The sequence below is a fragment of the Nuphar pumila genome, chromosome 4, assembly GCF_984573655.1.
Source record: "Nuphar pumila chromosome 4, dmNupPumi1.hap1.1, whole genome shotgun sequence".
Taxonomy (NCBI): Eukaryota; Viridiplantae; Streptophyta; class Magnoliopsida; order Nymphaeales; family Nymphaeaceae; genus Nuphar; species Nuphar pumila.
Window position 1 is genome coordinate 139333691 of NC_143252.1, and position 23390 is coordinate 139357080.

Genomic DNA, 23390 nt, shown 5'->3' on the forward strand with positions numbered 1-23390 from the left:
TGAGGTCCCTAGAGGGTGCATCGGTTCCACTCATACACTATGTCATCCCTAATCTTTACAGCCTTCTTAAATTTAAAGATTAAAGATGTTTTGATCAAATTTGACTTTATAGATGGATTCAGCATGGTTGATCTTGTAGGAATCTACTCTTGGTTTGTATTTTTTCAATGGAAAATATGATTTTTTTATATCAGACGATTTAAATTTTGTTCTTCACTAAATGAATGATTTAGATCACATCCATGGAGTCCAATTTAATCAAAACAACTTGCATCAATGAAATCCCAAAGAAGGATACGAAGATAGGAATGACATAAGGGATGAGTGAAACAGATTTGCTAGAGGGTGCACCGTCCAACTCATCTCCAACCATCCTGCATGGGTGGTTTCATTTAGGGGGGTGTCAACAGGTCGGGTTTGGTTCAGACTTAGGTGAAACCAAACTTAGACCTGATTTTCTGGTATGGTATTGGGTTCGGACTCATATCTAATCGGGTCCACTATAAGAAAAAGCATATCAGGATCCGATAAGAACTGCATGAACCAGACCCGCCGGACTATACCCGGTAAAACCATATTTTGTATCATTTTTACATTAAAAATTTGTGGGTCTTAATCGAAACTCAGGCCAGGTCCAGGTCTGGTATAAATTTCACGAACTATACCTGAGTGAACTATACCTGAGTCTATGTATTAATAGGGCATTTGAGTCCGGACCGGGGTCTTAATCAGGTCTACTTATTTATCACCATACCCGGACCTTATAGGGTTTGGTTAGGGACAGGTCCGGGTCCGGGTCCCTTTGACACCCCTAGTTTCATCGTTATATAAAAGAGGAACTAGTGCTAATCTCAATCATGAATAAAGGTGGAAGGTTGGAATCAAAGTGGCTACAGTCCTTGAAAGTCTTACCGTATGTTATGGCAATGATGATGATAATGAAGATAGTCTTTTCACTTTCTCATCAATATAGGACCCATTTAGTCAACCCTTTAACTCAATCTTTTGTCATGAGAAACGTAAAGAAACGTATAAATAAGAAAAGAAATTCCAAAGCAATTCTCTGATTGGAATAGAAAGAGCAAAATTCTAAAGTGATCTTGTGGGTGAGGTCTTATTAATATAATCCCATAGGATAAGTATCAAAGCTAGTTTAAATAAAACATATAGCCTTTATTCTTGCAGCTACATATATTCGAGTATTTGATTATTTCAAATTTTATCATTAAAAAGTCAAAAACATAAGCTGATTTGGTGGTATATTTCAACATCAACTATATACTAAAATGTCTCAAAAATTAAAAAAAAAAAATCTCTAAAAAAAGGCTAAAAGGGTTCCCACCGCAAGAGACTTTGGTGATGTAAAACTGCAAGGCTGTGGAGGGGACCACTTTTGGTACGAAAAGGGTTACTAGGTTTGAAAAACCACCTCCTACCCCCCTTTCATACGAAAACTCTTTCTTAGCCTTCCGGGTGGCAAAGACTTTTCATATGAAGTGTTGAGCCCTCCCCACATGACCAAATGCACTGCCATGTAAGCTTTGTGCAGGTCTCGCATTTTCTCGCATTTTCTCGCAGGACTGTTTATTTCAGGCAGGTTGGGAGGAAGCCATTTTCTTGTGAAAATGGCAGACTTTCCAACGAATCAAAGAGGTCAGTGTATTTTTTGAAAGTGAAAACGGAAAAAAGGGAAAATTTGGGTGTTGTATGAAAGTAGGAGTATCAATGGGCCTGGTTTACCCGGACCCGACCTGAACCAAACCCTATAGGGTCTGGGTATGGTGATAAATAAGAAAACCCGATTAAGACCCGGGTCCAGACCCGAAGTTTCCATTAATACATGGACCTGGGTATAGTTTGTGAAATTTTATATCAGACTCAGACCCGATCCGAGTTTCGATTAAGACCCACAAATTTTCAATGTAAAAATGATAAAAAATATGGTTTTACCGGGTATGGTCCAGTTTGTTTCATGTAGTTCTTATCGGGTCTGAGTATTTTTTTTTATAGTGAACCCGATTAAACATGAGTCCAAATCCAATACCATACCCGAAAATCTGGTTAAGTCTGGTTCTCCGAACCAAACCGGACCCGTTGACACCTCTGTTTGAAAGGTGATGGTGATCAAGTTCACCAACTTTAACCTTTCCATTGATTGCAACTCATGAATTTGGCCATATATCACGTGCTTCCCATCGAATCACGTCGATCCGTATCAATTAAATGATTAGCTTTGAGAATAAATATTCAAGTTCACGCTACCACCACAAAATCTTATAACAACAACTACATTAAAAAAATAAAAAAATGATCAAACAAACAACCCCGAGTCCCTCACCATTATCCCAATTTTACTTTTTACTTCTTTTTAAATTTCAAGGAATTTAAGTGAACGGGCCCGGGCATGGCCTAGTGGGATGGGTCTAGGCCACTAGACGTAAGCGTCACCCCCCTTCATTATTAAGCAGAAGCAAAAAAAACTCTCTAGAAACCATGTTTATGCAAGAAGTGACACACCCATGAGAATTGAACTAGGACCAGCTGCCTAGCAGCCCAGGACCCAGCCTACCACGCCACACCACATTGGTGCAACTGAAAAAACTATTGAAGCATAAATAACATGAAGCCAACCTCTGTCTCTCTGTCTCTCTCTCTCTCTCTCTCTCTCTCATACCTATCCATTTTCTCCGTAAAGAAACCTTTAACCAGAAACACAGAACGTTCTTTAGTTCTCACTTCAATTATTTTCATACTAAAAAAAGGCTTCTATCTCTAAAAGTATCGCTAAATCTACAGCCATAATGACCACTTGCTGCCATCCATTTTTATAATATGAACATCTTATTAACAAGCTATAGAACACCCTCAACAAAAGAATGAAATAATATACTTCTCATCTATACAACCACAGAAAACAATCATTAAAAGACGAATACCCACTTCAACACTTTCAACAATTCTCTTTCTTCCCGTATGAGAGTTCATCTTTTATCTCCTTCTCCCTTATATTATATATATATATAAAACAAATAACACCAACTAAATAAACATAAGAGAGAGTAGTTAAGAAGAAGAAGAAAATAAGAGAGAAGTATCAAACAGGAGTCAAGCACTTCTCAGTAAGTGGATCCCACATTGCGGGCACCATGAACCGCTTCCCGTTCAGCCCGTGCACGTTGTAGCTGGCGTGCGTCTTGTTGTCGACGAGGACCGCACCGGGGTAGCCCGGGAAGGCGCCGGTGGCGAAGGTGCCGGTGCAGGCCGAGACGGCCTCGAGCGGGAACGTGGACGGGCCCTGAAAGTAGCCGCTGTCGAAGGGGTTGGTCACGGTTCCTGCGAGCAAAGTGGCCACGGTAATGGCCATGCCATCGAGCCCGACATCGCCGTTGGGCGGGACCAAGGGCGGGGTCTGCGGACCAGAGACGGGCTTGCTAAACGGCCAGGCGCACTCGCCCGGGCACTGGGTCGCCGGGTTGCCGACCCACACGTAGGCGAAGCGGGTCCGCCTGCCTGGGCTGGTCGACCACCCATGGGACCCGCACACGTTCATGCAGAACCCCTCAACGAGCACGTCCGCGGCGGTCAGCACCACGTTGATGGAGTAGCTCTGACCGCCTAGGGATGCGAGCTTCACGATCTGGGCTCGGGTCAGGGACAGGCCCAGCGAGTAGCCCGGGTCGAGGACCTGCTTCACCAGGGAGAGGTGAGTCCATGAACGGTGGGACCAGGGGGACCTGTACGTGGAGGTGGTGTTCCACCAGGTGGCGAGCGAGGGCTCGGGGACGCTTCGTGGGCTCGGGCGGTGCAGGGAGGCGACCAAATCGGCGATGACTGCCTGCTGGGCAGGCGTGAATCGGCCGTACCAGATGAGGGTGACGTTGAAGTTGCCCCTGAGGAGGGGGCCGTTGTGGTACTTGAGGATGATGGGCTGCTGCTGGACCAAGGCCAGTAATCGGGGGTGGGCCGACGAGGAATCGGCGAGGAATAGGAGCAGCAAGAGAGCGAGGAGAAGTGAGGGCTTCATTTGGCCCTGAAGGGAAGAAGAAAACTGAACTCCCTTTGTTTCTTGCTTTGCTTTTTCTTGTTTTTTTAGATGGGTAGAGAGAGAAAGGGTGTTGAATTTGGTTTGGGGATGAGAGAGAAAGAGAGAGGGCAAGGGAGGGAGGGGAAGGTAGGGGGTTTATATAAGGGTGGTGGGGGGTGGGTCCGAGCCTACTTGGACGTAGGGTTTTGACTGTGTGGGTGTTGCGGGCACGAAAGTTGGTTGCCAGGCTGGACAGTATGACGTGGAGACCACGTAAAGCTGAAGCGATTTGACCTGATGCCTTCGGGCTCTTGTGGTATATGAGGTCCAGTGTTTACTCTCCGGGACGAATCGGTCGTACGGTTACCGACTCGGGTTTTTGATGCGAATGAGAGCGAACCGTCTCGGTTTGTAAGGCGTGCTGTGCTTTTGAAAAATGTCGGTGTTTTTAAGATTTTGATTGTTTTTTTAAAAGCTTTTATTTTTTCGCGTTTTGGGGGAAATCTCAGTTAAATTTTAAATAAATTGAATATAAAAATCATAAGACAAAAATTAAAAAGAGAAAAGCACAGTGGCAATGTTTTTGTCTTTATCTCAAAGCACGTTACACAAAAATATTTAAATTTTACTTTCAAGTTTCACCTTTGAAAGATGTTTTCTTTTCCAACCTTTACTTTTTTGGATGTGTTTGTTTTCTTTAATGGTTTCATTTTTTCAAAGATTACTTTTGGAAACCGTTCTTGATGCATAAGAGAGAGAGAGAGAGAGAGAGAGAGAGAGAGAGAGAGAGAGAGAGAGAGAGAGAGATTATTTTAGTGAAATAATGACATTAAATGAGAATTAATTTGCCCAAAATAATATACACTACTTAATGCATCTAAAAATGTTGACTGCTTACTTTCTTTTAGGGAATCTTCCATTTCATGATAAAATTGGATATACTTGTAGAAATTATATTATCACGATATTTTAAAAATATCGCACTAAATAGCCGTTTTAAACTTTCTGACAATCTATTGCTTTTTTTCATAAAAATCGCCCATATTTGGCAGCCGAGTCACTGCCTTAGTATAATATCTATTATTTTCATGATTTTTTAATTTCTGAAAAAATGATAGTATAGATGGATTTTTGCAATTTTTGTGACTAGTTACGTTCTTACGGATTTTTTGAGAAAAACGATCTTTTTTTCAACAAAATCAGAGTTGTAATTAGTTTGGAGTGCGCACTACAAGTTTTAGAGATATTTTGATTAATTTCAAGTAGTTCTTGAAGCATTTTCGTATCAACTGCATGAGGAGATATTACCAAAATTATTTGAATTGTGTAAATGACATTCTTGTAGTGTTATTTTGGGAAAAAGGTAGACATGGGCTAAATAGGTTTGTTTGTCCAATATTTTGTTTGAGGCCATTATGGTCTTTTTGTCACCCAACTGCAACGCCAACAGGTCAAACTTGTCAGAGGACCAATGCCAAGTGGTAGACCCTTGCTTTTGGCTGTTCTTTGTTTGGTTAAGCCAACTAGGTTAAGACTTAGTTAAACAAACTAGTGGGCTAATTAGGAGCCCACACCCATAGTTAGTTGGGATTTGGTTGGAACCCAGCAGATCTAGACTTGTTGGACCCAGTATGCCCAAGTCCATACCCATGACAAGTGAGACCCTATATGAACCCCTTTGAGTTTATGAAATTTTCTTTCTTTTTTCTCTTGGCTAACCCGCTATCACCTTCTCTCTCTTACTTACTCTCTCCTTCTCCTTCCTTTGGTGGACAACCCATCAGTTCCACAACTAGCTCAAGGTGACTTTCACTATTGCTGGAGGTTTGCTCCATTTGGAACATAGTGTGGTGGCACCCCAGTTCATGCTTGGACATTGTTTTGGTGTACTCAGCTCCCTAGTGCATGTGTTGTAGCTGGGAGTTCGAATTTGTGTGTGGAACTTCTGTATAGAACATTGATAGTTAGTGTTGTGCATTGTGTGACCCTATTTTTGTTGGATATAGCGATTCAAGGTAGGTGCTCAATTTTTCTTCTCATAGGTAGTGAGCATGTTAGGATTGCATCTAGTTTATTTTATGGTGTTCTGATATGTTGGAAAGATCAGTTTTGGGTGATATTTTGGTTGTAAGTTATATTTAATCGATTTTAAATACTTCTAGATGTGTTGGGGTTGGGTTTCATTCGAATTGAAGACTTTGAGCTCTCAGATTTTGGGAGTATGAAACTTAACTAAAAATGCTTTAAGGGTCGACTCCTGTGCATTTTTATGTTCTCGTAAACTTGATGGTTGACTTTGTAGAATAGGGGACTCCTCCTCTTTACACTCTGTCTAGTGTTTTGGAAAGACAGAGAGTCAACTCCTTTTGTATAAGAGTTGACTCTTTTTGTCTAAAAGTCGACTCTTGCACATTGAGAGTTGACTCATTTTGGCTGCAAGTTGACTCCTTTGGTGAGAGAATCAACTCCTACAAGCCTTATGAGTGTTGTTTAACTTGAGGGTGGACTCCTAAAATGAAGAGTCAACTCCTACATTGTTCTTGTCTCTTTAGCTCAAGAGTCGACTCCTGCGCTCAAGAGAGTCAACTACTTAGTGGGATAAGTGATGAATACGGTGTGTGGTTGTGCATTTTCGGACTGTTTATCTTGAGACTTTGTGGAATCAACCCGAAGTAGTTACGCATTGGTCGGTTAGACCAGTACTGTTGATGCTCTCTTGCTCTGGACTCATATTTTTCATGAATTTTCAACTGAATCATGTGTTTTTTCTCGTGTCTTTGCTCAAGTTAAGATTTAAGAAAAAAAATATCTTTTATTGTTGTTGTAAAATGTGTATATGCAAATCTGGATCAGTTGCTAACTACAAAAGGGTATTCACAAACAAAATTTGTGTTTCTATCTTATGAACTAAAAATCTTATAGTTCTTTCATGTTTTCAAAGTATTCAAAATCTTATTTTTGTACATATCCGATGAACTAAAATTTTTGTAACTCGTTCATATTGTAAAGAGGGTTTAAAAATCAGATTTTTTTATCCTGTACATGAACTGAAATATTGTTTTACCGTGTTGGATGTTTTTAAGTGTGTTTCTTTGAAAAATAAACTGTTAGTTTTGAGGAAAAATCATGTTTTAAAATAGTGTTTTTACAACAAATTCCATGTGAAGACTGAATGATTTAGCATGTTTATTGAATTTTACATGCTTCTAACTGTATTGTTGTTTGACTTTTTGGGCAAAAGCTATGCCAAAAATGATAAGTAGTATTTTGTAAATGAAAAATGTGTTTGTGAACTCATTAGAGATGGATTTTAGGTTTCAACATGCATATGTCTAGCTTGTATAGCTAAATTCAGATTCATGACTATAGTTGCTGAAAATTTGTTTTATACTTGGATTTTTTTATAAATCATGTATGTTGTGATTGTTCGTTTTAACTCTTAGCATGTTGGAATGAAGTTGATGGAGTAGAACTACCGTTTGATAAAGTTTTGCAACTTTCATTGGTGTTTTGGTGGAGCTACCCAAATTCTGCAAAGCATAAGAGTCTACCCCTATTGAGCATGAGTCGACCCTTACAACTTTGGAGAGGTTGGAAAGACTCGATGGTCGACCCTTGCTTTCTGGTGATTAACTCCTCTTTCTAGACAGGGTCAACCCTTGTTTTTTATAAAAAGTAGACTGTTGTTCAGAAGAGTTGACTCCTGCTCTCTATAGAGTCGATCCTTACAGTGAAAGAGTTGACCCCTATACCTTATGAGTCAACTCCTTAACTAGGAGAGTTGACTCATGAGAGTTGTTGGAGAATTATCTACCTAAAGGTCAACTCTTATGTTTAGGAGAGAGTTGTTGGAGAATTATCTACCTAAAGGTCAACTCTTATGTTTAGGAGAGTTAACTCGTGTATTTTAGATTTTGATATTTTGATGTTTTGAGCTTGGGTAAGGGATATTAAGCCTGAGATTCAAGTGAATTATCCTGTGAACAGGTTGGGTGACCTGTGTGTTGTATTTGTGAGATTGATGCATTATTATGTATTTAATGATCCAAGGAAGACTCAGTTTGTGTTGAAATGCACAAGTTTGCAAGTATGCATATATGAGATGATGCATATAAATGTGATTCATGTTCTTTTACTTTTAGTATGTTTGATTAAAGGTTTTTGTTATGTCAATGCAAGTGTGGCATTTCATGGTTTAAGCATGAATGGTTTTGTTTGGCTTGTACTTGGAAGTATAACAATACGAGATTATGGTGTTGTTGTGGGCCCAATTTTAGTTATGTACTATGGATGAGAAATACATGGATGGACGAGTTATCGTGTTGTGAGGGTTTCTCTTTGGTTTTTTGAGTTGATCCTTTTTTTTGCTTCTGTGGCTCCCGATTAAACGGGTTGGCGGGTAAACGGGTTGACCCGCCCGCCTAACCCGTTTATTAAACGGGTCAGCCAGGTTGGCATACCCCTAACATGAACCCGACCCGTTTAATAAACGACTTAGGCGGGTCGACCCGTTTACGACACAAACCCGTTTAAACCAAAACCGAACACAGCTAAGAAGCGGGTTGGCGGGTCGTGTCAGATTTTGCCACCCTTACTAGGTGGGTGGTATAGGTTCAAATCACATGAGTGTCACCTCCCTGTGCAGGCCGAAGCGTAGTGTCTCCACCAAGGGGAGGCGTAAGCTTTTATGCTGCTAGGACAACTATTGTAAATATGGCAGGTAGAGCCAATACAACTAGGTATATGATCTTGGGGGCAGTTTCTCCAAGTAAAAATAAAAAAAAGTTTGTTCTAGCCTTCTCGGTCTAGTTTTCGTATGGTAGGGGAATTGTAACAGTTTCACTGATACCCTGTCTTCATATCTCTCTTAAATCTTATGATACAAGTTGTTTTGATCAAATCTAACACTATAGATGGATTCGACACCCTTGGATTATATATTTTAATTAACAATATGATTATTCAAACCAAACAATTTTTGTGTTTTGTCAACTGTTGATTTTTGTATCACCAAAAAATCATGCACACAAGTTGAAAATGTTGATCTTCCATTAATGAATGATGTGGTTCACATTTATGGAGTCCGATTTGATCAAAACAACTTGCATCAATGAAATCCCAACGAGTGATACAAAGATAGGGATGACACGGGATGAGTGGAACCAATTCCACTTTTTGCCTGCCTAAGGTAGGTTCGCATCGCATGGAACATAACTAAGTTCACAAACTCTAAAATTTAGGATGAAGTATCGCATCTTAAGTCGAGTTAAAGTTGTGGTTAGTGATTGTATAATTAATTTTATGCTAATCCATACTCTATTGAGTTAGGCTACGGTTGACTTGACTAATGCTTGGTTAATTTTTGGTCTTAAGTCGAGCATGGACCCTTAGACGTGCTGCCCATATCTAGTGTTCTTGTCATCACCCTCATATAAATGTTTGATGACAAAAGGAAAAAGGAGACAAAAAGTTTGAGCTTTTTTCAGAGATGAAGTTTGAAATTTGTTAAAATCAGAGATATGATTAAAAGTAGGTTGGTTTGTACAGGGCCAAATATGTTGTCGATAAGTAGAGCTGAGTCAAGATTCCAAGATACGCTTACAAGAAAAAGCATGCAGAGGCAGAAGCCAAAATAACAACAGTAGTTTTTTTTTTTTTTAAGAAAGGCAAGCTAGGTTTAGGCAGACCCCTACCAGATATCTCTTAAGCCCCATGCCGCAGAGGGATTCGAACCTGGGCCTTAAGCTTGGCACAGGACCCCGCTTACCACATGGGATACCACCGCGGTGGTAGGTGGGTTTAGTTGATAGAAGCAGTGAGAGTAGTGAACTTGGGGACTTAACTTTGCACAACTAAGATCATGAACTTGTAAGCATGTCGAGATCATGAACTTGTTCATGTTTTAGTTTGAAGCAGAAATGCATTAAAGTTTTTCACAATCTCATCTTGAATTTGGTGTTTTGGGTCAAGATTGATTCGGCTTGTGTCTTGTTCGGCTGGGCTTGAGCTGAGTGAATAAGAGAAACGTTTGGTAGATGGATGGCTGTGTGCAACCTCTTGAATTCAAGACTATCAGCAGTAGGGCATAATTTTCAAACTTTTATACAACAAAACTTACTCATAACCAATATAAGTATAATGAACAATCCTATTGAGGGCATGTTTGGAGTCTGAGCGAAATGTGACCAAGTTCATGAATCCCACGTTTCTACTTTTTTAAAAGTTAAGAGTTCATGAATATGCAAGTTTGACATGAGACTCAATGTACCCAAAATTTGCTTTTCTCTGAAATTGAACAATTGACCAAATTTTTTACCCCATCAATATGTTTTTATGTGATTCTTGTCTTAGTCTTGTGGTTAGGTTTTGGTGGGTCCCAAGTGATTTCAAATAATTCTTTTCGGTTTAATGATAGGAAAATATCACCTACACCTCTTCTTGATTCTTGAAGCAACAGCTGACATGCACCGTGGTGGTATCCCATGTGGTAAGTGGGGTCCTGTGTCAAGCTGAAGGCCCAGGATCGAATCCCTCTGCCACATGCATCGGCTGTTGTTATGGTAGGGGTTCGCCTAATCCCCAGCTTGTCTTAAAAAAAAAAACTTTGGTTTTTCCCTCCCAAAATAACCTCATATGCATGCATACATCCAAAATGGCTATGCTGATTTTTCCTCCCTAGTACTAAAGAACATCTTGAAAGTAAAAGAAAAAAGCAAAGAGGGAAATGGTTCCCATGATCTAGTTTTTGCTAAATTATTGCTTCTCAAGAACAGAGTGCATTATTGGCATTGTGAAATTCAAAGAGTCATTGTTGCTTAAAGTTGAAAAGGTGGTGGTACAAGTTGGACTTTGCCTTGGTACAGGACAAAATAAGTGTTTGGGGGGAGCAGTTGAAAAGGTGTAATTGGTTACAAGTTCGAACCCCAAATGGTATGATTGTATAACCGGTAGGGGTAGGACTAACCTCAGCTTTCTCTGTAGAAAACAAAAAGTGTTTGGGAGCACCTGTAATTTGAGGAGGTGATGAACTTAAACATGCAAATGCAAGTGTCCTTCATTTTGTGAAAGGATCAACACAGGACTAGGGATAGCAGTGGACCGGGGGAAAATAGGGCTCCGCCCGGCCTCACCCCATTTGCACTGGAGATGGAGGACACAAAATGGGGATGGAGGTTAAAATCAAAACCCGTGTGGGAATGAACTTATGCTTTTCCCTACCCTGCCCCTTCCCGTCCCGTCCCCGATCCCTGTTAATAAAATAACTAAAATACCTTTAGGGATGAAAGTGAATCGGTGCGAAAGGGAGCCCCACCTCACCTCGTTTGGATGGGGGATGAAGAACATGAAATGGGGATAGAGATTAAAATCAAAACCCATGTGAGGATGAAGCATAAGTCCATTCCCATTTTATTCTTAATTTTATCTAACCATAAAATTAAGAAGGCAGTTTTTTTTCCCTTTTTCATTCTTAAAAAAAAAACAAATTTGCCCACGCCAACTTTTAAATTATCCAATCTTTAGTTTTGGGAGAGCACATACGGTCATACTGTATAATGTTTTTTTCATAATCATCCTTGTCTTTTGGACTTATAGGCAAATTTCTCCATCACTTAGGGGTGTCAATGGATTGGGTTTGACCCTAACCTACCCGTACCATACCCTATAGTGTCAGGGTTTGGAAACTAGATTGTCTGATTAGAATCTGGGAGCCAGTTTGTGAAAATTCATACTACTTGGACCGGACCCGAGTTTTTTTTACTAAGATCCATAATTTTTCAATGTAAAAAAGATAAAAGAAATATTATTTTGTCGGGCACGGTCCAGGTTTGATTCATAGAATTCTTATAGGATTCAGGTATGGTTTCTTTTATAGAGAATTCGATTAGACCTAGGTCTGGACCAGGTACCATAATCTTAAATCAGGTCTGGGTTTGATTTCACCGGGATCTAAACCAAACCTGACCTGTTGATACATTCAATAATCCCAAAGTTTCTTTTTGATATGATTAAATAAAAATATGATCATTTTCTTTTCATGTTTAGAAATATTCAGGACTCCTGGTGTGCAAGGAGAAAGGGTTGTTTTTGACGCTGAAATGAACCATCAATAAATAACATAAGAATAAGATAAAAATCTAGACTAACCTTTTGTTTCATAGTACTATCTTGATACATAATCATGTTATGAAAATACAATAAAGATTTGCTCATATCGAACTAAACGTGCTATGCTATTATTACTTATATATTCTATATGGCAAAAGCATAGTCTTATTTTTTCCTCAAATCAAATAAAAACTCATTGGCGCCGAGCAGGAGAGAATGCTAGACGTTTTGTAAATTCTCCTCCAACCAAGATGAAACATCCCATATAAGCAGCAACTAATCCCATGCATATTGTATGGACGTATATTTGTCGGGAGAATTTATAAACTAATAGAAATCTCTAGTATTATCTTCCATACTAAGGTATACCATGAGACCAACAAGTTAATTAGATCTCACTATCAATGCCTTGGCCTAAAAAAAAGTAATCTTTCTCGATGAAGTCGGTTGATTGAAAAATATTGTATTCATGCGGAACCGTACACGCACCTTTCAAAAAGTTTGAAAAAAAAGAATCAATGTGTCAATTCCAGACCTATTCCCTTTCGGTTTGCCCTCCCAACCTAAAAAAGAATTCACTGAACTTATCATCTTTTTATTGATGTATTATTTCATCGAGATCCAAATCACGATGTTATTTTCTTGTTCGTGAGCCGGCCTCTTCACTTATTTTAAGTTTATGCTCTACTTTGGGTAAAGAATAGAGTGAATTCTATTTACACATATAAGACAAATGACCCTGTTACTACTTATTAACTTTTTTTTTTGTTCATGTCTTTCACCAACCAAATATTCGATGTATTCATCACATTATTAGTGGTTTGAGATATTATTTATGATAGAAGTGGTAATCAATAATACATGTACTCATTTGATATTTTCTGAACCGATACTTCATTTTATTGTTTCAAGTCAACCATAGAATAAGATAATATCTGTGGTCCAAATGAATTGATCCATTTGCACATTTCACGCTCCAAATTATTAAATTGACCCCTATTATCACTTCACATTTCTCGAAAAGATCCCTACTTTTCAATGTTAGGACGTTATGCCCTTCTATCAAACTGGCGTTGAACTGAAATGTTTCAGGGTAGAAATGTGATTCCAGTGAAGGAAAACTGTTCCAATCAATTCATCTGATGGGATTTAACTAGGGGTGGGCATCGAGCTGGCCCAGCCCTGCGGCCTGCCGAGCTTTAAGTGCAATCCAGCTCTCAGATGGCACCGACCCGTTGACTAACAGGCCAAGCTTTGGTCCGGTTCTTAACGGGCTCGGGAGACCTAATATGTTCAGTTTCCAGCCTGTGGCCACCCGGCCCAGTGCCTACCTCTACCTTATCTGATGCAACCAGGGTCAAAGTCTTCTGAATCTCGCAGTAGTCCGATTGAGCTAAGAATCGTGACAAAATGTGCCCATAAAAGTCAGTCAGTAGGTGAAATTTTTTATATTTAGCTGCCCGGTCAGTATATCAATGACAGGAATGCTGATTACAACTGGATGCACATATGACAATAATGAAACTGCTGTTTTGTTTTCGTTTAGATGCTCATATATATATATATATATATATATATATATATATATATATATATATATATATATATATATATATATATATATATATATATATATATATATATATATATATATCTGAAAATGAGAGAGAGAGAGAGAGAGAAATGAGTAACTCCTAAACAGCCTATCTCTTAAACCATCCCAGACGACCTAAACAAGGACAAAGTTTCTGTTGTTTATTTAATTCGAACTCATGCATATATTCTTTATAGCTTACACAGAAGAAAACATGTATTACATTAAGACTTTTTCGTATTTAGATGTGTATTTAGAAGCCAAATCAAGGTTTCTCATAGAATCGATTCGATCCAAAGTTTGTTTTTTAATAAGCAATGATGAATATATCTGTAGGTTACCAACGGGGTTTAGTAGGAGTAGTTTATGCAAGTCACCATGTTACAGGACATTGCAAGCTCAAATCCCACTGCCTGATTGTATAGACACCAGTAGGGCTTGTCTACTGGAAAGGAGGGCTTTAAAATCCCTCAGTTTGATCATAAAAATAAATCTACAGGTTAAGATAGTAAAAAATATGTCAGTCCATTTTTTTTAGAAGTTTTTTAAGAACGGTTTAGGACAAAAAATGTTTAGGAGCTATTCATCTCTCTCTCTCTCTCTCTCTCTCTCTCTTATATGATGATTTTTTTACGTTTTAAACTATACTTGGTAAATCTAACCTCACAGATGTACTCAACACGATCCATTTGCCACGAATAAGCGGTCAGTTTATGTTTTTTAATGAAAAAATATAATTTTATGTCTTTAAATTTATAAAACATTTAAACTGTTAATTTTTGAGGTTTTATAAAAAACTGCTCATATGTTATAACCAGCTGTTCCAAAAGTTTATTCTTACTAAACATCTCATGTAGCTCACCTCTGTAAAGTCATATTTCAAAAAGTGAAGAACCTACTACAGTTTTGGTTAAACAGCGACGGATCACACTCAATTTGATGGTCACACGCTTTACAGTCGCAAAAAGAGCATCCACAAGGCTTTAGAAGACACACCTTCACTCATGTCTCACCAAGAAGGTGGTAGGCAGCTGCCACCTATATATATATCATATATGGCAATAAAATTTCAGTTCTCCACAAACATACATTGTTGCCATTCAAGAATATTACATCTTAGTGGGGCTGCAGTTCAACATGGAATTGGTTCCACTCTTGGGATAAGCCACACATCGTAGCAGTTACCCACAATTTGGTAACTTTTTTCTCTTGTATTCCTTCCGATAAACATACGGAAGATTAGGAAGAGAACAATTACGCTAACCAACCCTCCTGCTACAGGCTATATAAACGAGTGTCAATGAGAAACCCGTATGAGGGAAAAACGCAGGAAAAGGGTTAAGAAAAGAAAACTACATTTTCTGCATTTTTCAACTAAAGAGGGAAGAGGAATCCTGCTCACCGTTGTTGAAGGAGCCTGTGCTCATTGGAGGGCTGCAATCTGAATGAGGAGCGAAGCTCACCCTGTTCCAGCCACCAACGCCAACTATCAATTGTTGTCGGTTCTCAATGGCTTCTTCAGGTACACCGCCTTCTCTGCTTTTGTTGTGCGCAGGTCCCAAGATCCCAACATTGGGTTATAGGCCCACGCCATGCATCCGCTGTGAGGGCTCAATGGCATTTTTTTGGTGATTTTCATCATGGGGAGACAATGTTTTCTGGCAGAACAGAGTCATCGTGGGGCGATGTTGCTGGCAGTCGACAACAGGTCGCCGTGGGGCGACATGGTGTCACCAATAGACGACGACTGTCGTCGTGGGGTGATAGAGTAAAAGAAAAAATAGATCGGGGTTTTACCTATGGCCGTCGGGCTGCAGAAGCTTCAGTTGTCACCGGGGGCAGTCGCAGACTATCGTCGAAAGGGGGGGTTGCTTTCGCCAGATCGTTGGCATTCGTCCGACGACGTGCAGCATAAGGGTTTTAATAAACCCCCCTTTTCCTTGTTGCATCTGCCGTCAGGCAGTGGGGTTTTCTCGCTGTCATATGCAGGACGTCGTGGATGTGTCATCAGGAAGAGGCGACCTTCATCGGCCGCTTTATCGCCATCGTGGTCCGTCTGACATCATGCGGCATCCAGGGTGGCGAAACCTCTTTTTTGGCTTCCCCTCTACCATCGAGCGAGGTGGGTGGAGATGTCGCCAGAGGCCGTTGGGGTTGATGTTTTTCTGCCATGAGTTGACCGACGACATGGGTTGCCGGCCGACGATGTGGGTCGCCGACCGACGACATGGGTCATCGACAAGCGACATCGGTCAACGACAGGAGACATCAGTCATCGGCAGACTGGATGGGAAAAAACCCTTTTTGGGTTTCACTAATTTTAAACAGAAACCCTTTCTATTTTTTGATTTTTATCGGTGGGACTGAACAGAATTGGGTTCGGGTATGGGTGTGATCTGGAAAGATCGGGTCCAACCCAGATATGGTTCATACCGTGCCGGACCCGGATCTGATTCATACCAGATCGAACCCAGATCTGGTTCATACTGGGTCAGACCCAGATCTAGTTAGTACTGATTCGGACCCAGATCCAGTTAGTACCGGGTCAGACCCAAATCAGGTGAGTACCGAGTCAGACTTGAATTCAGTTCATTCCGGGTCAGGCCCAGATCCGGTTAGTACCAGGTCAGACCCACATCCGGTTCATTTTGGGTCAGACCTAGATCTAGTTAGTAACCGAGTCAGACTCGGATCCAATTATAACTGGGTCAGACCCAGATCCAGTTAGTAACCGGATCAAACCCAGATCCAGTTATAACTAGGTTAGACCCGGATCCAGTAAGGGTCCAGAAACTATTTGGCCTGAACCGGATCAGGGACTGATTCGACCCTTTTTTAGACCAGTTCAGAGCCATTTTGACCGGTTCCTTCCAGTTTCTCATCGGTTCCGAGATGCTAAGACCATGTTTTCATAAATATAGGAAGATACAGGGATTTTGGCATAGAGTTATAGGTTTTTTATGAACTTTTATTCATACTTGACACTGGTTCATAAGGTTCAGAACCAGTTCGAACCCTTGGATGATCGGTTCAGGGTTGTTTCATACCGGTTCGTGGTTATTTCAGATTGGTTCAGATTGTTTTCAGACCGGTTTCTGCTTGAAGACCCAGGGTTTTACCCATTTAAGCTTGGCTTTTGTTATTGTTCATGCATTTTATTTGTAATTATGCATGCATAAATGTATGTATAATATTGGCATCAAGGATAGCTAGATGACTTAGTGAATTCATATCACCAAAGTGACTGAATACACGTATATTATCAAAATTTTTGTATTGTCATATAGATTTAGCCAATATTACTATTGTACTTAGATTCATGAAATGATAAATGACCCAAAGGTAGTTTTATCGTGTTTGGAATTTAGGTAGAGTAAAATGAGGCAAATGTGTTGAGATACATCACACATGTGTATCCAAATATACCATGTATTGATGGTCTAGCTTCACATGAGCCTCAGTTTTACCAATTATAGTCGGTAGGCATAGTGATTATGCGTGTTGGAGCTTTTACCAAAGTAGGATTCCGATGACTCCCTACACTCGCTCGAAAATAAGCAAATTCAGGGCCTTTTATTTATTGCTTTTTTCATCAAGCTTGTTTCATATATGCTTTCTTTTGATACATGCATTTTGTCATGCAGTTTCTAGTTCTGTGATTTTAGATGACTCAAGTTCTATATCTTTTCTTGATGGATCTAATTTTAGTGATTGAAAATAAACTATTCTTTTTACATTAAGGTATATGGATTTAGATCTGGCTCTAAAGATAGATGAACTCGTTGCCCTGATTGATCAAAGTACTCCTGATCAAAAGAATGCTTTTGAGAAGTGGAAGCACTCAAATAAGCTTAGCCTACTGCTTTTGCAATCTAAAGTGGTTAAGAATATTCGCAGTGCTATCTCACATTGCAGGTCAGTGAGGAAATTCCTGAGTGCCATTAAAGCACAATTTGTGAGTTCAAATAAGGTCAGAGCCAGTACCCTAATATCAAAGCTTATAACAATGAAATATTCTAGAGGGGGTAATATTCGCCAGCACATTTTGGAAATGAAGAACATAGCGTCTCACCTGAATGACATGAAGTTGACCATTTCTGACTTATTCATAGTGCATTTGATTCTGGCGTCCTTACCTTTGGAGTATGGACATTTCAAAATCTCTTACAACACACATAATGATGAATGAAGATTCAATGAACTTATGTCCAAGTATGTTGAAGAAGAAGAGAGGTTAAAAGGAGAGAAGATGCAAAGTGCACATATGGCTTCTCATGGCTCTAAAGTAGGACCAAAGAAGAATGCATTCAAGAAAAATGCTAGGAAGAAGTTAGCAAGAGATAAGACAAATCAGAGCAAGCAACATGATTCTGCTTCCATAAAGTGCTTCTTTTGCAAGAAGGAACACAGGAAGGCGGATTGCATAAAATACAAAAAATGGTTGGAAAAGAAAGGTAATTTGTCATTTGTTTCTTATGAATGTAATTTATTATAAATTCCTGAAAATAGCTAGTGGATTGACTTTGGTGCTATTTCTTATATTTTCAGTTATCTACGGTCGTTCCTAAACAGAAGAGAACCAACAATACATGAGAAGAACATCTATTCGGAGAACAAAATGTGTTTGCATGTGAAGGGTGTTGGGATTTGCAGGATCACTTTAGATACAAGCGTAGATTTGGATCTTCATGAAGTCTTTTATGTTCTATCATATAGTAGAAACTTGATTTCAATTTCAAGATTGGATAAATTTGGATATTGTTTTAAGTTTAGAAATTCCAAATTATTCATTTACAGAAATTCAATTGAAATTGGTTCTGCATCAGTTTATGCTGGTTTGTATAAATTGAACATGAAGATCCAAACTCAAGAGTCTTTGACTTCTGAATACGCATTGGTTGAGAATAAACGTAGCATGATTAATGATAAATCATACATGCTTTGGCATCAAAGGTTGGGCCATATCTCTAAAAGGAGAATAAAGAGACTTATAAATGAATGGATCTTGAAATCTCTAGATTTTACTGAAAATGACCCATGTGTTGATTGCATAAAGGCTAAGCATACAAACACATATAAAGAGGGTGTCAAACGTAGTAGTGATATATTGAAGATAGTTCATACGGGTGTATGTGGATCATTTACTCACTATTACACAGGCGATAAATATTTATCACTTTTATTGATGACTATTCGTGGTATATGTATCTCTACTCGATCTTTGAAAAACCTGAAATTTTTCGGATGTTTAAGAAATTTAAAAAAGAAGTAAAAAAACAAACCAATAAAGTTATTAAGATAGTCAGGTCTGATAGAAGTGGCAAATATTATGGTAGGTTTACTAAGATGGAATAAAGAGAAGGACCATTACCGTGATTTCTCAAAGTGAAAGACATTGTATCTCAATATACCATGCCTGGTAGTGCCTACCAGAATGGTGTAGCTCAAATGAGAAATTATACGCTTAAAGAAATGGTCAAGGCCATGTTGAATTATTCAACACTTCCCATGAAGTTGTGGGGTGAAGCCTTAAGGACTGTTGTGCATATTTTGAAGAAGGTTCCTATGAAATTTGTGCCTAAAACTCCCTACGAGTTGTGGACAGGTAAAAACCCATCACTGTCTTATATGCACATATGTGGATGTCCTGCAGAGGCTAAGTTGTATAACCCCCATATTAAAGTCTTTGATCCAATAACAATCAGTGTATATTTCATTGGTTATCCAGAGAGAGAAAAATGATACAGGTTTTACTGCCTATCTCATTCACCACAGATTGTTGAAACGGATATGGCAAAATTCTTTGAAGGTGTTTCAATTGGATTAAATGCACTTTAAAACCTTGGTTTTGAGAAAATATAGGATCCAGTTTCATTACTTGTTAAGGAAAACACTGAAAGATACCATATTGTTATTCCTAATAATGATGTGGTTGATCACTAGGTTGTTGATGCACAAATCCAAAGTGAACCTATTGTGGACAATGCAGAAGAGCACGAACAGGATGAACAAGTTCAATTTGAGCCTGAAGAATGACATGTTTGAAGATCCATAAGAGTTAAAAAAAATTCCATACATCTTGATTATGTTGTGTACCTTTAGGAGCCTGATGATTTCATAGATATAGATGATGATCCATTGACTTTTATGGAAGTTGTTGAAAGCAAACAATCTTTGCACTGGATAAAGGCCATGAAAGAAGAATTGGACTCTATGGCTAAGAATCAAGTGTGGAATATTGTTGAGTTACCTAAGGGAGTGAAACCCGTAGGGTGTAAATGGGTCTTTAAGACAAAAAAGAACTCCAAAGGTGACATAGAGATACATAAGGCAAGATTGGTTGCTAAAGGATTCACCTAGACGGAGAGCATTAACTATAATGAGACATTTTCTTTAGTCTCAACTAAGGAGTCAATGAGGATTATTTTGGCCCTCGTAGCTTATTATGACTTAGAGCTACATCAGATGGATGTGAAAACGTTCCTCAATGGGGATCTGAATGAAGAGGTATACATGGAACAACCTCTTGGTTTATCTGAAGATGATCGTTTGGTTTACAAGCTTAACAAATCAATATATGAACTTAAACAGGTCTCCCGACAGTGGTATATTAAATTTTCCCAAGTCATTATGACTTTCGGGTTTATAGAAAATATTATTGATCAATGTATATATCTTAAGGAAAGTGAGAGTAAGTTCATTATATTGATATTGTATGTGGATGACATTTTGTTGGCAACCAACGATATAAAGTTACTTACAGAGATCAAACAGTTCCTTGCATCACATTTTGATATGAAAGATATGGGGGAGGCTGCTTATGTACTTGGCATTGAGATCCGTCGAGATAGAGTAAAAGGTTTTCTAGGCCTCTCTCAAAGATCCTACATAAATAAGGTATTAAAGCGATATAGGTTGAAGAATTATTCTCCTGGTGCAACACCCATATCAAAATATGACAAATTGAGCCTAAAGGATTGTCCACAGAACGAAATTGACAAAGCACATATGAGTGCTTATTCATATGCATCAGTTGTTGGCAGCTTGCAATATGCGCAAACTTGTTCACGTCCAAATATTTCTTTCGCAGTAGAGATGTTTGGTAGATTCTGGTCTAACCCAAGCATATCTCATTGGAAGACTGCTAAGAAAGTTTTGGGTATTTTCAAGGGACAAAAGACTATATGTTGACGTATCATAAAGTTGATCACCTCGAGGTCACTGGCTACTCAGGTGCGGACTTAGGAGGATGCCTTGATAGTAGAAAGTCTACTATTGGGTATGTCTTCTTACTTGCTGGAGGCGTGATCTCTTGGAAGAGTGGGAAGCAGACGATCACTGCTGCTCACACCATGGAGGCAAAATTCATAGCATTATACGAGACTACTTTGCAGGCCATATGGTTGAAGAACTTCATATCACAGTTAAAGGTGGTCGATTCCATCGAGAAGTCACTCAAGGTCTACTATGATAATGAAGTTACAATATCCTTTTCGAACAACAACAAAAGTACTACGTCATGTAAGCATATGAAATTAAAGTATTTTGTTGTTAAAGAAATGACAGAAAATCATCTATTGCATATTGTTAATATTGGTACCAAAGAGATGATTGTTGATCCTCTTACTAAAGGGCTAGCACTGAGATTATATTTTGAACATGTATTGAGGATGAGCTTGTTAAACTCTTTATTTTGATATATGCATATGAATAAAGTGATCACATATAGTTTATTGATTCTCATTATAGTTATTGTTAATCTCATAAGGATTAGAGATTTAACTAAGGATTTGTAAAATAGATTTTTTAAAGGCCAATCTATTCATCAAGAAATTCTCATAAAGTTTACTGATTTATCGCCGAAACAAGTGAGAGAATGTTGGGATAAGCCACACATCGTGGCAGTTACCCACAATTTGATAACTTTTTCCTTTTCTGTTCCTTCTGATAAACATACGAAAGATTAGAGAGGGAACAATCATGCTAATTGATTCCCTTGCTACATGCTATATAAACTGGTGTCAATGAGAAACTCGTACGAGAGAAAAATGCAGGAAAAGGGTTAAGAAAAGAAAAATACCTTTTTTGAGTTTTTCAACTAAAAAGGGAAGAGGAATCCTGCTCACCGATTGCTGAAGAAGCTTGCGCTCATTGGAGGGCTGCAATCCGGTTGAGGAAAAAAGCTCACCCTGTTCCAGCCACTAGTGCCAACCATCAGCCGTTGTCGGTTCTCAATGGCTTCTTTAGGTACACCGCCTTCTCTGTTTTTTGTTGTGCGCAGGTCCCAGGATCCCAACATCCACTACATATAGGATGTTAATGAGCCTGCTTCAATATTGAAGGACCATCAGAACTGCATAAGCAAATGTGCAGATAGGATTGGGCTTCGGTGTGTTGTGCGCTTGGCTGATGATAATGACTTGTTTTGAGGTCATTAATATTTTGCAACACAACATTTTTTAACTCAAGAATAAAAATAAGTGTCATTTTAAGGACACGCCAGAGGCATAGTTGGACTAAGGGATCTTATAATCCTGGGCCAAGCGTCGTACTCGATAACATCATTTTTTTTAAGAAGGCAAATAAAAAAAGAGTGCAACATGAGAACTTCACTGGAGGTCATATTATTTTTACCTAAGAAAGCTTGACTTTGGAGTTCTTATGGGATCTGGTACATTAGTGACAATATGATTGCACCCCACTCTATAACATCATTACAAATGAAATCTCATGTTTGGAAAAATCTCAGCCAGGACAATGATCGTAAGTACGGTAAGGAGAGCCAGCGGCTAGGTCTTTGATCATGAGAGCGGTTTATCCATGTAATTATAAAAAAGTTTATTACATCCAAACGTTTGAGTCAGGTGGAGGGAGACTGCTCCTTAGAGGATGTTGTGTCGTTGTGCAAATATGCTTGATCCTTGCACTGAAGGCAAATTCGCGGCAACCATAAAATGCATCAAGTTGCCCAATAAGTAGGGCATGAAAACAAGACGATCTGCTTGCTCTTTGGCTCTGCTCTGCTTATGAAATGCTTGGTTCAAATTGGGAATGGAGCTAGGCCAGCCAAACTATGAGCCAAATCATTTAGGTACCAAAAATAGCTAGTATGAACAAGGGAAGCTCGACTAGGCTCTTTCAGACTCGTTTATATATTATATATTTATATATAATATTTTACACATATTATATATATTGACAAATTTGAAAAAGAAATACTTAAAAAAAAAAACTTAGAACATAATCCACCTCGTGATTGGCTTATAATGAGCTTGGGCTTGAACTCAGCTCATGACAAGCTCACTAGCCGAGCTTGAGAAGGGGTTTACCCTTAACAAGACAAGTCTGAACAGCCTGAGCTTGGCATACCATTAGGTAAAGGAGAGATTAGAGCCAATATTGTCTTTTATTTCAATACTCTCTGCACTGGCTTTGCTTGTCGTACTTACAGTCTCTATCCTGGCAGTGTAAAACTCCGTGGGCTTACCCCGTGCCTCCAGGGAGTTGCCACGCTTCAGCTTTCTCAGGGGGTGATGCCTGTAGAATTTGAACCTAGACCATCTGCCTAACAGCCAAGGTCCCATCCCACTTAGTGGTTTTGGGTTTGTCTGATAAAGGATGGGACGATTATGGAAAAAACTCACTAACTTTATAACCTAGTTAATT

General features: G+C 39.1%; 1 protein-coding gene across 1 annotated transcript; it reads right to left on the minus strand.

Annotated features, from left to right (window-relative positions):
• Positions 1-2839: 2839 nt before the first annotated feature.
• Positions 2840-4135, minus strand: LOC149841289 (protein EXORDIUM-like 1). The gene has a single exon (XM_090004743.1). The coding sequence runs from the start codon at positions 4022-4024 to the stop codon at positions 3095-3097; it is 930 nt and encodes a 309-aa protein (XP_089860869.1). The 5' UTR covers positions 4025-4135; the 3' UTR covers positions 2840-3094.
• Between the last annotated feature and the right edge of the window lie 19255 nt (positions 4136-23390).